The sequence below is a fragment of the Akebia trifoliata genome, chromosome 9 (assembly GCF_017979445.1).
Source record: "Akebia trifoliata isolate Shusen 1 chromosome 9, ASM1797944v1, whole genome shotgun sequence".
NCBI lineage: Eukaryota > Viridiplantae > Streptophyta > Magnoliopsida > Ranunculales > Lardizabalaceae > Akebia > Akebia trifoliata.
In genome coordinates this window covers 3,311,703-3,328,841 of record NC_141383.1, presented here as the reverse complement: position 1 = coordinate 3,328,841, position 17,139 = coordinate 3,311,703, and the positions used below count along the sequence as shown (strand labels likewise).

General features: G+C 38.5%; 1 protein-coding gene across 1 annotated transcript; it reads left to right on the top strand.

The window, feature by feature from the left end:
• The first annotated feature begins 3,632 nt into the window (after positions 1-3,632).
• LOC147394098 (uncharacterized) lies at positions 3,633-10,847 on the top strand. The gene is made up of 3 exons (XM_086454555.1): positions 3,633-6,341; positions 7,651-10,241; positions 10,384-10,847. Exons 1-2 carry the CDS (start codon positions 3,726-3,728, stop codon positions 10,189-10,191), a joined length of 5,157 nt encoding a protein of 1,718 aa, XP_086310681.1. The 5' UTR covers positions 3,633-3,725; the 3' UTR covers positions 10,192-10,241; positions 10,384-10,847.
• Positions 10,848-17,139: the final 6,292 nt, after the last annotated feature.

Sequence of the window (17,139 nt, the reverse complement as noted above, 5' to 3'; positions counted from 1 at the left end):
CAAATCTTTTACCCCCATCTTTAGAACTACCAGGAATCTCTGAAATTGACTGTCTTCTTCAATGATCGTCTTCTTATAAAGATCGTTGACTCATATCACATGTCATTCTCATATGGGCATTTTTCTTATTTTTAACAGAATCGAGCAATTTGTCATCTGAATCGTCTATAGGTATACTATCATCAAACTCAATCCCACCTCCAAACATTTCATGTAATCTTTTCATTGATGTTTCTTTTTTTTTTTTTTTCCAATACTTTTAATTTTAATTTCGCTATCATTTGCTTCCCCATCAACAATCGAGTCTCTTGGGAACATTTTGAATAAGACATCACTTCTTTTATTTTAGAAGACAAATGGTCTTTAAGACGTATAATGCCTCCCTCATTTTTTTATCACAATAATTGCATTTTACTTCCCTTTTATTCCCCTCAAATACAGTACCATACTATTAACCAATGTTTTCTTCCCTGGGCATCTTATAATTTATAAAAAAATATATAGATCAAATATGTTGTAAAATTAATCAATATAAGTAAAATGCAATAATATGATGCCATGTACAATAAAAAATTAGAATTTTCAACACATTATTTACTATAATGATATTGTATTTGAAAAAAATAATTTTTTAAATAAGGATTATTCATTATTATTGAAAATGTTTATATGTTAGCAAAATCAAAATTTCAATTAAAAATGCTCTTTCCAATTATTAAATTAAAACATAACTCAATTACTAAACCTCAATCTATAAAAAACTACCCTAAACCCTAACCCATCTCACAAGTCCATCTACTTCACTTATCATTTTCAAAGTTGAAATCCATTAAAATAGAATACAATTTCCATCTCTTAACAACATGATGCCATCTCTTAATAAGGATTATCCATTATTATTGAAATTTTTTATTTATTAGCAAAATCAATTTCTCAACTAAAAATACTATTTCCAATTATCAAATTAAAATATGGATAAAATTATGATGTTATGCTTCAAATCAAATTAAAATATGAATGAAATTATGATTTCACATTTCAAATCATAATTTAAAAAAAAAAATTACTAAATCTCAATTCATAAAAAAATACCTTAAACCCTAACTTATCTCACAAGTCCATTTACTTCACCCATTATTTTCAATGTTGAAATCTATTAAAATAGAATACATTTTTCACCTCTTAACAATTAGAAATTAGAAGTTAAAATACACATAACACAAAATATTTAAAAAAAAAATAGAGAAAAAAAAATCTCAAGGTAAAACTTACTAGATTTAGAGGAAGATGAAGCAAATCCACTTCAATTTCATCTTGAATTGAATGAAGAAGATGAAGTTTTTCCCCTAAAATCTTACTTTTTTTAATTCACTTGATTGATAAGATGAAGAAAAATCGATTTTGCTGAAAAAAAATATAGGGTAAAAGATTTTAACTCATTTGTCTTGTTTAACTCGGATGAGATTTTGAAAATCTCGTCTGATACGTACCGTTTAACTCGTGAATTATTCATTTCTATGAGGTCTCGTTTGTCTCAGACGAAATATTGAAAAATCTCGTCCGAGATGTCCCGCTTATCTCATGATACGCAGTTGTCTCAAATTAGTTTGTGAGTTGGTCTCGTTCAACTCCAATATTGAGTTAACTCGGACGATACGTCTCGATCTCGGACGAGTTTAAAAACCATGACTTGGAGGGGTATGCCTATGGGTGCTCCTGTCTATCCCAATCTTAAAAAGTGAGATATTAAGTAGTGATGCCACTTTTTCTTCACATCAAGAAGAATGGCATATCCTTGCAATCAAATAATAGTAGAAAGTCAAGTTCAAATTTTGTTGTTTATAAAAAGAATAATGCTAATGTGACGTACGAAAATTGTGCCAAGTGGATGAATCAATGGAATGATGTTACTGTGAAAAAAATCGAAATAACAAAGATAACATAATCGCACAAAACACAAGGATTTACATGGTTTGGCAGTGTGCCCACTTCCACGAAATAAAACAAGAATAATCACTATTTTCTCATACGTTTTACAATCATAGAAATCTCTATTTATATAATTGAGAGTTACTAAAACATGTAAAACTCCCTAAAACAGAAACTCCCAAAAATACAAATCCATGCAATTCTGAGTAGTGTAACAAAATACAAGACTTTTACATAAGTCACTTGTATGGAGAATAGAGTATAATCCTAATAGTTAAATCCCTTAATCCATGTTCTCCCACAATTCTCTATCCCTCACCAATAATTCTAATTTTTTTTTTTTTCAATATCAATGGCATCCCTGTGAATTGATACTCATAGATAATTTATCTTAAACAAAGCCTTTACCAACCCAAGTGAGAATAGTGGGTAACGAAAAAAGAAGTCAATGGTTATTTGGATTAATAAATGGTTAATCATATTTTAATTTTTAATATAATATTTTATCAGCTTAATTCCAAAGGTGGACGGCAATGGAAAAAATTAAAATATATATTGAGTTAGAATTGTATTCTTATGGGAGTCACTTTCTATGTCAATTATTGAACTGAAGCCAGGGACTAGTTAGTTCCCATACAAGGGGCTGATATAGTAAGTTGTGATTTGGTTTAACAGATGAAGAAACCATGAAATAGGACCCTAAAGCGCCCAATTTATAGTGCTAGGTTGATTTTGGGACCAACAAAGCTCTGTTCAAGCCTTGTACTAATATTTGACAATAATCCAATTAGACTATGTTCCAGATTTTTGTTTGCACAAGGTCACACACCAAAGTGCTCTAAATTTGATTTTTAAAAAATATATGAATAAAACGAGGGGTTGGGCATGGCATGGACTGTTTTCAATCCTGCTATTAGTAGTTGTGCCACTTCCACATAAAATCCATCATGTTGGCTCGGCTCCATCAAAGAACATTTCTCAGATATGATGAAGTAAGTCGTTCCAGTTTTTATTTATCATGGGAATACTTATTTGTTTAAGAGATTCATGATCTCAATTAAACTTTATCTTACGTCAGAAAAGTGCTTTTGAAATTTTTGATAAACGAGACTCCTTGAACTTTCTCTCTCTTGCCCGTTATTCATATTTTTATTATTTTAGATTTTAAATCTTAAAAATGATCGTTGGATTTATATTTATAATTTAACAACACAGTCTTGTAGATTTTAAGAAAATATTCATATTTAAAAAAAAATATTATTTCTCGAACTTGATAAAAGGTGTTGAAAGTAAAAGGTTAAAGAATACTCAAATTTAAAAATAAAATTCAATTGTAAAAAATAATTTTTTTTTTTTTTAAATTGATATAATTTTATCCTGTCACAAGATGATTAGATCAGAAATTTTCTTTTCTTCGCAGCATAGAGAAAATGATGTCAAGTGCGTTGAAATAAATTATCCCATTTGCAGGTGGGAGAAGTGGGAACAAGATAAGAACAAGGTCATGCACCACCACTATTAAAATTAGACCTTTTTTGTTTTTTTTGTTTTTTTTGTTTTTTTTTAATCCTCCACTCACTCTGGTTACATTGGAACTGGGTTATCAGACAGAATTGAACTCTTAAGCCCACCAGTGGGACTTTAGTTAGATACATCCATGTGAATATGTGATATTGAATGAGAGGTACTATAGAATAGAATAGAATAAAGGAAAGGCAAGAGTTGAAGAAACTTATTAATAGCTAGGTAGCATCTGCTGATAAACCATCTAGATCGATTGATTGACCGAGGAAGAGATGGCCGCCGATACTGTTGTCTCTTTAGTCTTGGAAAAGCTAAGACAGCTACTAATAAAAGAAGCAAGTTTGCTTGTTGGATTGGAGGATGCAGTAAAGTCATTCTGTGATAAGCTGGAAATGATGGAGCCCTTCCTCAGGGATTGTGGGAGGGTATCCCAAGAGGACGAATCTGTAAAGTTGTTCTTAAACCAAATCAGAGATCTAGCTTATGAAGCTGAGAATGCTATCAACAGATCTGTCGCTACAAAAGTTAGTAAAGACAGAATAAAGAAATTCGTTCGGTCTGAATTTGGGAGTACGAAGAGTGATGTTCTAAGAAGGATCAATGATATCATGACGAGGATGGACGAAATTTATGCAACTAAAGATAAGCTTGGGATAGTAATTAATATGGCTTCAAATCAAGCTTCAGAAGAGGATGTTGTGGGCCTTAAGGATGAGTTAGATACATTGTTGAAGCGGATGTTTGAAGGAGATCAGCCAGCGGAACGCACAGTCATTTCCATTGTAGGAATGGGCGGTCTGGGGAAAACAATTCTGGCTCAGAAGATTTACAATCATCCAATCATTAAATATGAGTTTGAAAGCCGTGCATGGGTGACTGTATCTCAAAAATATAAACTTAATGAACTTCTGCAGAGTCTCATAAAACAATTTACAAGAATCACAGAAGCAATGGAGATGATGAATGAGCACGACCTGGGTATGGTTCTCTACAACCACTTGACAGATACTAAATACTTGATAGTCATGGATGATGTCTGGAAACCTAAAGTCTGGCGAGATTTGAATTCATTCTTTCCCAATCAGGGGAATGGAAGTAGAATCTTGATCACGACACACAATAACCAAGTGGCTGTGCAAGCCAATACAGACCACCCAAAGTGCCCTCTGCACCATCTGCGCTTTCTAGACGAAGAAGAAAGCTGGGACCTATTCCGAAACAAGGCATTCCAAGGCAAAAATTTCTCATTAGAGTGGGTAGAGGTGGGACGACAGATCGCACATAAATGTGGTGGGCTGCCATTAGCCATTGTTGGTTTAGGGGATTTACTATCCAGACAGGAGCCCAACTTGAACGAGTGGAGAAGATTTACCCAACATGTGAGTACCTATCTCGCTTACGAGTCAGATCCGTGTAAAGATAAATTGGCTTTAAGCTATGATGCTCTGCCTTATTACTTGAAGCTTTGTTTCCTATATTTTGGTATGTTCCCTAAAGATCATGAAATCCCAGCAAGACAGTTGATCCAGCTGTGGATAGCAGAGGGATTTATTCAAGAAAAATATGGAGAAATGATGGAAGATACCGCAGAAACATACTTGGAGAAGCTAGTTGATCGAAGCCTTATCCAAGTGGCAAGTAGGAGGTCGGATTATGGGGTGAAGACGTGCCGTATCCATGTTCTTTTGCATGATCTATGCATTTATGAAGCTCAAAAAGAGAGTTTTTTTTTCCAGATTCATGGGCAAGAAATAAATTCTCCTCCCCCAAAAATACCTTTTCGACTTTCTGGGAATTATGAGAGTCTTGTAGACATTATTTGCAACCCCCGTGCTGTTGCAAGAGTCCAGTCTCTCCTTTGTTTCACCCAAAGCTCAGATGCTTCTTCAGATTCGAAATCTGATGCTTCCCTCAATGTTCATAAAAGATTGCCACTGCTTAGAGTGCTGGGGATGGAAGGTTCGGGTTGTATACCCAAGGACATAGAAGGGCTGGTTCATTTGAGGTACTTGCGGGTGAGAAGCAAAACTACAACTGTAACAATTCGACACTCCTTATACAAGTGCTGGAATCTTCAAACCCTTGATTTAAGATCAGGCTACTTCCCTCATGCACAAGACGCACCAGACAGTATTTGGAAGATGAAAAATCTAAGACATGCTTATTTCCAAGGCCAAACTCTTCTACGTATGCCACCCCAGTCTTTGTCATCGAAAAACAATGATGACTCTTCACTAAAGTACCTTCAGACTTTGTCTACCATATGTCCCAGTAATTGTACACGCCAAGTCTTCTCCAAACTACCCAATCTTTTAAAATTGGGAGTTTGTGGAGACTTAGAATCCTACATTTATGCTTTACTCGATAATCTCGTGATATTGATGCACCTTCAGTCATTAAAGTTGGTAAGACACCATTCTTTCAAACCACTGACAAGAATTCCAAATCAGTTTCCGCCAATGCTTACCAAACTCACCTTACGTGACACTGCACTACACGAAGATCCCATGCCGGTGTTAGGAATTCTACCAAAGCTTCAGATTCTCAAATTGGTGGGCGATACATACAAGGGGTTCCAGATGGTTTGTTCATCAAAAGGGTTTCAACAACTCCAATTCTTGAAAATTGTGAGATTGAAAGTACGTGAATTAATAATCGAGAAAGGAGCAATGCCGAACGTAAATCATTTGGTTGTCCGTGACTGCGATCATCTATATACTTTTGACAAAGAAGATTTGCAGCTGTCTGCTGTTAAGAATGCAATAGAACAATGGCAAGAGATAACAGCAGCAAGAGTTGAAGAACAAGTTGAGGAACAAGTAGAAGAAAAAGAGATAAAAGATGAAAGCATACGGCACATAAGTGTACATGGTTTCCCCTTTATCAAGGTATATCCATGGATCCACACTGATTTTGTTTTTTGTTTTTTTTTCCTAAGTAGGCCAAGAGTATAATAGAACTACAATTTTGTTATACATGTTCAAAAGCCCAAAAAAGAAAATTATAATCTTTCTTCCATAGAAATCAACTGTCACTCCTAACGAATTAGGATTAGCATCCTACAAATATAAAACTACGATTTAGACCTTTGGATTGGAAGCTTTTCCCCTGGACCCCTAATAGGAGGGGGGGATGACCCCTGCAACCCTCCAACACAAGAGAGGAGCAGGCTTCTCGATCATGGGGCAGGTAAAACCAGGCCCTACCAATTGCTCCATCCGTGCATATCAGTACCATCATGCTCCAAAAAATACAACAGAGCACACATAATCAACATGGATGGTGTGAGTGTGAGGTGAGTTCCACCTTCATACAATAAGTAAACTCATGTTGAACGTTACAAAATTCTGGCTCCACCCATCCTATTTTGAATGTTGTCTGTTGATGCTAATCTATAGACCAATTCATATGTATTCTTTGAGATCAATGATTTTCTGCACACTGCCACATCAGTGCAGTGTCCAAGGAAGTCAGTTTAGAACAACTCTTTCCCTCTTATCTCCACCGTATGTTTGAGGTCTGATGAAAAGGTCTTATCAGGCTCTGTTCAGATGCTAGTGATTCTTTAGAAAAGGCATCCCTAGAAAAACTGTACTAATTGCTAGACTAGTTAAGTAATTGACTTTATATTTACCAAGTTGACTCGAGAAGTTTGTTCTATGGAATTTTGGGGTCAAATCATCTCAAAATCCTAGTAAATTTAGTCAATTCAATGATTTTTTTTTCCGCTCACAGACCAATCAAATGAGCCCACGTGAATTGACGTGGCGTGCAGTGGAGAGCCTGTGAGCACTGTGATGATAAAAGATCCATTCTCTTTTTATAGTCTTTTTGGTGCAATCAAATGCCCGAATTCATTTTATGTTCCATGACCAATTTTTCCTAGGTATCTATTTGTACTTTCCATTGAAAATAATCGAATCCCCACCATTTACAATCATATAAACACTTACCTTACTAACTTAGTAGGACTTGAAATCTTGCTAAGAGTTGTTGAGCTCAAATGGATTGCCACATTGGCAATCCATACACCACAACCCTCTATATTTCATGGGAAAACTCATATCCGATATTCTTTGGACTTGATCCAAGGTGTTGAAAATGGATGGCTACTAAACTCCCACCAAACTCCCAAACTTAAAATTAAAATTCAACTGTGAAATACGCTTCTTGAAATTAACTTAGTAACATCTGCAGATGGATCGAAATCGATTGGATGGAGAGACGGCCGATACTGGTGTTGTCTCTTTTCTCTTGGAGGACCTAAGCCAGCTACTACTAAAAGAAGCAGATTTGGTTTTTGGAGTGAAGTATGAGGTGCAGTCTCTCTGTGATCAACTCAAACTAATGCATCCCATCGTCAGGGAATGTGAGCAGGTATACCAAGATGACGAAAAAGCAAAGATGTTCCTAAGCAATATCAGAGATCTTGCTTTTGAAGCTCAGGATACTATCTACACATATGTCTCTGCACAAGATAGTAGCAGGAGGGGTGACTTCGTCAATATGACAAAGAAGCATGAGGTTCCAAAAAAGATCAAGAACATCAAAGAGAGGATGGAAGAAATTTTTTCTACTAAAGATAAGTTTGGGATAGAAATAAAGAAGGCTTCAGAAGCATCAAAGGAGCGCCCGTCTCATAGGAAAGCTCGTGTCATCGAGGAAGAGGATATTGTGGGCTTTAAGGATGAGGCAAATACATTGGTGGAACGGCTTATTGGAGGGAAGTCAGAACGTGACGTCATTTCCATTGTAGGAATGAGCGGCCTAGGCAAGACGACTCTAGCCAAGAAGATTTACAATCATGAAAGCATTCAGAATGGGTTCCAATGCCGTGCATGGGTGACAGTGTCTCAAGAATATAAACCTACAGAGCTTCTGCAGACCCTCATAGAACAATTTATAAGAATTACAGAAGATATGGAGACGATGAGTGAGGAACAGCTGGGAAAGGTGCTCAAGAATTGCTTAACGGGCTGCAAATACTTCATAGTCATGGATGACGTCTGGATACCTCAAGTCTGGCTAGACTTGAACTCATTTTTTCCTAACCAGGGGAATGGAAGCAGCAGAATCATGATCACGACCCGCAATAACGAAGTGGCTATACAAGCCAATCCAGTACCAAACTTCCCTCCACACTATCTACGCTATCTAGACAAGGAAGAAAGCTGGGAGCTATTCCGAAATAAAGCATTCCGAGGCGAAAATTGCTCTCCACAATGGGAAAACGTGGGAAGACAGATGTCCGGAAAATGTGGTGGGCTGCCACTAGCCATTGTTGCTTTAGGGAGCTTAATATCAGAGAAGGAGCCAGACTTCAACAAGTGGAGAAAAGTTACCAAACACGTGGGTAATTTTCTCGCCGAACATCCAAATCTGTGTAAAAATGCATTGGTTTTAAGCTATGATGCTCTGCCTAAGTACTTGAAGCCTTGCTTCCTATATTTCGGTATGTTCCCGAAAGATCATGAAATCCCCGCAAGACAGTTGATCCAGATGTGGATAGCAGAGGGATTTATACAAGTGACTGGTAGAGAAACACTGGAAGATACTGCAGAAACATACTTGGAGAAGCTAATTAATCAAAGCCTTATCCAAGTGGCAAGTAGAAGGTCAGATTATGGGGTGAAGACGTGTCGTATCCATGTTCTTTTGCATTATCTATGCATTGCTCAAGGCCAAAAAGAAAGATTTTTCCAGATTGATGGGCCTGAAATACATTATCCTTCCCCAACAAATCCTGTCCGACTTGCTGGGAATTATGAAAGCTTCGTGCACATCATTTGCAACCCCTATGTTGTTGCAAAAGTCCACTCTTTCCTTTGTTTCACTGAAAAATCAGATACCTTGGGATCGGGTGGTAATGATAAGTATAATTTCAATGATATTTATAAAAAATTTCCATTTCTTAGAGTGATGAGGATTGAGTCTTCATCAACGGCAGGTAATGCTTTGTGCGGTGAAATGATGGGAAAGCTGATTTATTTGAGGTACTTCAGGATGAGTAGCGAAATTTCCCTCAAAAAAATTCCTCCTTCCATATGCGATGCTTGGAATCTTCAAACTCTTGATATAAGATCGAGATGCCTCCCCAATGCACCAGACGAGATTTGGAAGATGAAAAAACTAAGGCATATACATTTCCAAGGCCAAACTCGGCTGCCTCAACCATCAAATGACGATGACTCTACGCTAGAGTACCTTCAGACTCTGTCCACCATATGTCCAAGCAGTTGTTCAAGCCAAGTCTTCTCCAAACTACCCAATCTTTTAAAATTGGGAGTTTGTGGGGATTTAAAACCCCACATGGAAGCTTTGTTCAATAATCTCAGTATATTGAAGAACCTTCAGATATTCAAGTTGATAAGAAACACCCTCTCTTTCAAGCCACCGACGAGAATTTTAAGTGGGTTGCCACCAAGCCTTACCAAGATCACCATATGTGATACTTCACTACGCCAAGATCCCATGCCCGTGTTGGGGAAGCTACCAAACCTTCAGATACTCAAATTGGTGGGTGATGCATACTACGGGAGTTGGCTGATTTGTTCACCTCAAGGATTTCCACAACTCCAACTCTTGCACATTGTGAGATCAAATGTGCGTTATTTAATAATCAATGAAGGAGCAATGAAACGATTAAATCGTTTGGTTGTTCGTGACTGCCCTTCTTTGAATTTGGACAAGGCAATGCCACAGCTTACTTCCCAGCAGCTGGTTGTTGAGCACACATGACATAACCAAGGTACTGAGGGGTTGTTATGGTTGGTGTGAGCATGTGTCAGGTAAGTTCCACAATGATATTCTTTTTGCTAATGACTCCTACTTTATCTTCAGTTTGTATCATATAGATGCTTAATGGATAAAAATCTCTTTGAAGTACAATTTGTATCTTCTCACTCTGTTTTTTTCCATTATGATTGAAAGGGATGGTTGAGTGAACAAGCAATCAGGGTATCTTGCTTTGAGGCAGACCTCCTAACCCAGGCCGCACCTCCATAGTCGAGGAACACTCCAAAAACCTGACTTCCATGTCAGGTCACTTCCAAGAAGCCCCTCCCATTTGTTCTCATGCAACCTCCAGTGTTACTCACCATGTCACTAGAAATGTGGAGGAGAAGGAAGGTAGGAGACCATTGGATGGGCATCCTCAAGCATCTGGTGATGCATCAGGTTTTTTCATCAATTGGCCGATATTTAATGAGGGAAGAAGTCTCGAGCTTTCTGTTGCATTTTTTTTCTCTCTTTTAGTTCAGTATTGACATCAAGTTGGTTTGCCTCAGTTTTAGCGAACTATCTGTTATTTCCTGTTCCATAACTGTGGGATTAAAGGACATGAAGGGAGGAAATCTCCATGTGGTAGGTGGATTTACAGTACTTGATTGGATTTCAAAAGGTTTCCTTTCGGAAAAATAAGAAATGTTCATTACTTTTTTTTTTTTTTTTAAAGATAATAATGTACATATAGTATTTTATTAGATTCAAGTAAATTGAAAAATGATTTTACTTTTTCCCCAAAGTGTATGCATGATTTGTTTTGTTCATATGTCAAGCAGAGCTCATCAGTAGTTCGACTCCCTTATCGCACAAATTTGGATTGGTTTCAAGACGTTTGTATGAAACAATTCTAAACAGTAAAAATACTCCAGCCATGATCCAAAGTGTTGCACAAGTTCATTGTTTATACAATTCCAATCATGAATAATAATAATAAGAGTTGTGCTGGAGTGACCTCAAGCTGGAGTCTTATATTGCACTTCTTGTTGTGAAAGTGGATGGGAACCATAGATGGTTTTTCACTCGTATCTCAATGAAAAGAATCTATGGTTCCCATTCACTTTCCCGTCAAGATGTGCAATATGAGGTTACAGCCTGCTGAAGTCACTTCAGCATTATTCTGCTCCATACTCCACTCTTTCCTGTAGTTTGGCTTAGACCCAGACGTTGGACACTGTTTTATGAAACCTTGGAATTACTAGAGTGCTGGATTTAGGTGATGTAGCTAGACACAGAACTTTCCTAACATGAGAAAGCTAACCTTAGGAGACCAAAGCTATCGGTGATCAATGCCAACACTAGAGCATCTTTTTAACATGAGATCCTAAAATTAAAGAAGTCATTACATGTCCGTGTGTGATTAGTAACTCAATTGGTGGGTTTCCTAAAACTCCAAGTAGTGCAACTTGTGAAACTGGAAATAATTGTCATGGATCAATGTGATACCTACGATATGTAGTTATAACTTATAAGTCAATGTAGTCTATACGGATTTTCTGCATTTGAGAGAATGAGAGTAAATGTCACTTCTTCCAGACGACTTAGAAGGATGACCCAAAGTCGCACACAATGTCCACTCGCACGGCATTGAACGACTCACCCATGAGAGAAGTGATCCTAAGCCTCACAAGCGAAACCATGTCCGTTTGAAAGGGAGAAGTGTAGTTAAGTTAAATAAATAAATATCATCTTAACCACACCAAATAAAATTGTTTTAAACATTTTTTTTAGAAATATTTCTGTTGCACAAGCCCACAACTTCGTGACTCATTGAGTTGACCCAGGTAAATGAACATAATGTAGTAATATAATAATATAATGTATAGTTTAGATCCAAGATCAAAATAAAAAAATCATCATGTATAAGATTGTCTTAAATGGTTTTATTTTATTTTTGAAATCGCAGAATATCTACACATCCTTAGGGATGGGACTCCTTAGGGTTGGGAGGCCACCCAATTTTAACCACACGAATGGAGGGAGCATGGTTTCAAAACTCGTCCAACACCGAAACGTATCGCCTAAGTCATCTCGATATCAGGCGTTGACGAGATGGGTAGACAAGACAATTTTTTGGATGAGATATAAATAGCACGTTCATTTTTTTGAACGAGACATCTCAAATGTTTTAAAAAACTTGTCCAAGATGACTCGGTATCTGACATGGATGAAACCAAATGCAAAACCTAATTTTAAAACGATGGGAGCAGGGAACCCCAATCTCTAGTTTAACTTTTGAACCATCCCCCTTATTTATTGTCTCGAAATATTACATAATGTTTCAATTCTGAGAGGGTGAAAGTGTAATTTAATCAAAATTTAATTTGTTTTGTTCTTGTCATTTTCTGAAAAAGTAAAAATGATTTTAAATGTTTGAAAAGAATTTATTTCTTTGGTGCAAGATAGAATGTTCATTTGGACTTTTGGATCATAAAGGTTTTACTCTATTTTTATTTTGTTATTTTTTTAAGAATTCGGAAGGGTCGGCTCAGATTTGATTCACAATTGACTCGGCAATACAACTCGTTTTGGCCAACTTAGTCTAGTGGACTCAATAACTCAGCCAAGTCAATTTGAAATTCAGTGGATTAAAAGAGAAAAAAAATTAAAAAAAAATTATAGGATATTAAAATATTCAAAATATTTCATAAATTTCGCATATTTATATTATTCATCTGTTCCAACTTGTTAGCAGTCGAGTTCACTCAATTTGACAGTTATCCTATTAAAGAGTTTTCTGATATTTGATTGGAGGTTGCGGAGGGCAATTCTTGGAGCTACTAACACGTGGCAACCATAAGAAATAGCATCCGACCACATCATGTCATATCGAGGTTGTGGAGGGCAATTCTCGGAGCTACTAACATATGGCAACCATAAGAAATAGCATCCGACCCACCGAGTACATCATGTCATACCGAACTGGGTGTGATTTGATAGGTGTAACAACACTGACAAGGAAGAGATAGATGTGACAACTCATGGCCTGGCAGATCGGTTGCAACTGCCCCAGAACTGTCAGAGCAGTTATGTCAACTCTTGTAGTTGTCAGGTCAGAGGGCAAGTCCAACAACTCTGGCACTAATCATCACCAATACTTCGAGAAATCCACTAGTCAGGATTCCTATAAATACCCAGGAGCAATTCAAGCTAAAGGTTAGAAAAACTTAACTCTAAGAACCCCTTAATAGCCTGACACTAATTGTAACTTGATCGTCGGAGTAGTCCTGTTGCAGGTCCCACCGAGCTATACGTCTTCGAAGAGTATCTCAAGGTAGTGCGTAAAAGTGCATCTACAATTTGGTGCCATCTGTGGGAAGCTTACAAGGAGAAAAACGACCAAGATGGGGAGAGCTAGAAGTGAAGCATGTAGAGAGTCATCAAATCCCCTTGCCAGCAAACTCACCTCCAACATCGCAAGATCCCATGCTTGCGATGTACAACTTGCTGACAGAAACGAGGGAAGAGATGCGTAGAGGGTTAGAAAAGTAGAATGATGAAATCACAGCCATTAGGAGGGAAAATGAGGAACTCAGGCAGAGGTTGGGTGAAGGGACCAGGACTGGATGAGGTTTTGATGGGGAGGAAAGTCAGGATCACACTATCGGAACGACAAAAAGGACGAAAGCAGATTGAACAGTGGACTCTACAGCAGTAAGGACGCAGCAACGAAGTTCTATAGCTCTGGACTTAATGACAAGAAAATAAGTCGAGGAGATGTTAAGGAGGAGAGATGAGGAATTTTCTCGGGGGAAGGATCTTGGGCAGAAGGCTCAAAATGCGATTCGGGAACTCAAAGGGATGCCATTTTCAGCATTAATAATGAGCTCAGATCCGTCAAGAACATTCTACCCACCAAAATTCGAAATGTACGACGGGACTAAGGATCCCATGGATCATATCCTTCAGTATAGGAATCAAATGGTACTGTATCAAAATGACAATTCTCTGTTTTGCAAACTTTTCCCATCTACCCTCAGGCACAGAGCCATGGCCTGGTTCTAAGGATTGCCAGTTGGGTTAGTATCTAAATTTTCTGAGCTAGAAGAAATGTTCGTTGGGCAATTTGTGAATTTACGAAAGAAGAAGGTCGGGGTTAACACCTTCTTTAATCTATACCAGGAGTCCCACGAGAGCATACAGTCTTTTGTTACCCTATTATGAACAAAGGCAACAGCTATCGAAGGTATAGACGAGGCAATCGCATGCGTTGCTTATGTTGCACCTGTTATCGTGAGAACTCGGTTTCACGAATCACTAATAAAATCCAACCCCATGTGGCTCAAGGATTTATATTTGAAAGTGGAGAAATATATCTTAGTTGAAGAATTGGAGGTAAGTAGAGGTCGGGGAACTCAAACAATCACGAATAGTGAAGGACCAACAGTACAAAAAGCAGTTATCGAATTAAGAGAGTGGGGTGGCAAGAAAAAACAATGAGGTCCGAAGGAGAAGTCGAGGTGGAAGAGAGGCCGAGTATACACGTCACTGAACGAGAAGCTATCTGTGATATTGAGGTCTATCAAAAGTGATCCCGGATTTGTTCAACCACCTTGGGATTACTGCGGAAAACCAGGAAAACCATATTGTGAGTACCACAGGGCGGAGGACCATCCAACCGAGGATTGTTACAGACTGCGACATATCATCCAGGATATGGTTGAGGACGAAAAGCTTAGAAAGTACACATCCTCCACCAGTAGAGGAAAGAGAGACACTTTGAGGGAGGATAATAGAATGTTGCCACCTCGGCAGGCCAAAGAAGAAAGGCAGAGAGCCCGAAAGACGTAGGGTGGTGCACACAATTGTGGGAGAGCGTGAATCAGAAAGACAGTCTCGGAAGGTTGCTAGAGAGAAAGAGTAAAGAAAATTCGGCACGAGGTTGGTATGAACCGTGTAACCTTAAGAGTGTGCATGACTAAGATAACTAACCCAACAGTGGGGGAGGAGTTGATAACCTTCACCGAGGATGACTTGAGAGGGATGACCATGCCTCACCAAGACGCTCTTGTCGTAGCCCTCCTAGTTGGAAACGTATATCTTAGAAGAATACTGGTGGACGCCGGAAGCGTAGTGGATATCTTTTTCTTAGCTACTGCCAAGAAGATGGGGATATCAGATAGCTTGGTGCCAACTCAATTTATAGTATAAGGATTCAATGGGGCCCCGAGCAACTCTACAGGAGAGATCACCCTACCAGTCATAGTAGGATCTAAGGTAGTGATGTTGACTCAGGTTATAATGCAATCCTCACGAGGAAGTGGATACATGAGATGAAGGTTGTTCCGTTCACTTACCATCAGGTAATATGATTCTCGAGCAGAGAAGAAGTGATGGAAATTAGAGGAGATCGAGAGATGGCACAATGGTGTTTTCACTTGACTCTAAAGCCAGAAAGGAGACATGGTACCTAGCCTCAGAGGAAAAAGAAGGAGTCATCTATTGAAGAAAATATGTTATAGCAGTTACAGAACGAACTATGGCAGGAACAAATAGCATCCGTAAAAGAAGTTGAAGTAATGGACCTCGGTACTCATGGGGAACATCTAATTAGCATCGGGACAAAATTGTTACAGCAAGAACGGAGTACCCTGGTGCAGTTACTAAAGACAAACAAAGACTTGTTTGCATGGTCTTTTGACGAAATGTTCAGAATAGATCCTTCGGTTGCATGCCACAAGTTGAATGTTGACACTGCATTCCGATCGATTCGACAGAAGCCCAAGAGATTATCACCTCAGTCAAGGCAGGGACAGAATGAGGAGATCGAAAAACTCTTGAGGGCAGGATTCATCAGGGAAGTTGACTACTTTGAGTGGATAGCCAACATAGTGGCAGTACCGAAGTAGGACGAGAGGGTCAGGGTATGCATCGACTTCACGAATCTCAATAAAGCCTGCCCAAAAGATAGTTTCCCACTGCCAAGGATCAACAGATTGGCTAATGTTACAGTAAGGCATGAGAGAATGTCCTTTATGGATGGATATTCAGGCTACAACCAGATCCCTTTAACAGAGGATCAAGAGAAAACATCATTCATAACCGAACAAGGAATGTTCTGTTTTACAGTCATGCCGTTCGGCCTGAAGAATGCGGAAGCGACTTATCAGAGACTTGTGACCAAAATGTTCGAAGGATTAATCGGACAGACGGTTGAGGTATACATTTACGATCTACTAATGAAAAGTAAAAGAGCAGGAGATCACCAAGTAAACCTCAGGAAGACGTTTGATCGATTGAAGGACTTTCAAATGAAGCTGAAACCGAAGAAATGTGTGTTCGGTGTATCTTTGGGAAAGTTTCTCGGACATATCATTACCAAGAAGGGCATTGAGGCTAATCCTGACCAAATCCGAGCCCTGATGGAGATACCGGGCCTGAATAGCTAGAAGCAGGTGCAAACTTTAGCAGGAATGATCGCAGCGTTAAACAGATTCATCTCCCAAGTCTCAGATACATGCCAACTGTTGTTCAACCTACTAAAGAAAGGGAAGGGATTCGCAAGGAATAAGGAGTGTGAGGTGGCCTTCCTCGACTTAAAAAATTATCTTGGTCAATTGCCTATCCTCAATGCCCCAGAGGAAAGAGAAGAGCTGGGAATTTATTTAGCTGCCGCTGCGACGTCCATAAGTTTGGTTCTCTTCAAAGTCGACTTAGGATGGGAGTATCCGATCTACTATGTCAGCAAGACGTTGGGTCCATCAGAGGTCAGGTATACCAAGACTGAGAAAGTGGGATTGTCCCTTGTTTACTCGGCACACAAGCTTAGAATTTATTTTTTATCACATCGAGTCCGGCTAGTGACAGATTACCTATTGAAGGATATGATGTATAGGTCAGAGAAGTCTAGGCGGATGGCAAGATGGACAGTAACTCTCGAAGAATACGACTTGCAGTTCGAGGCAC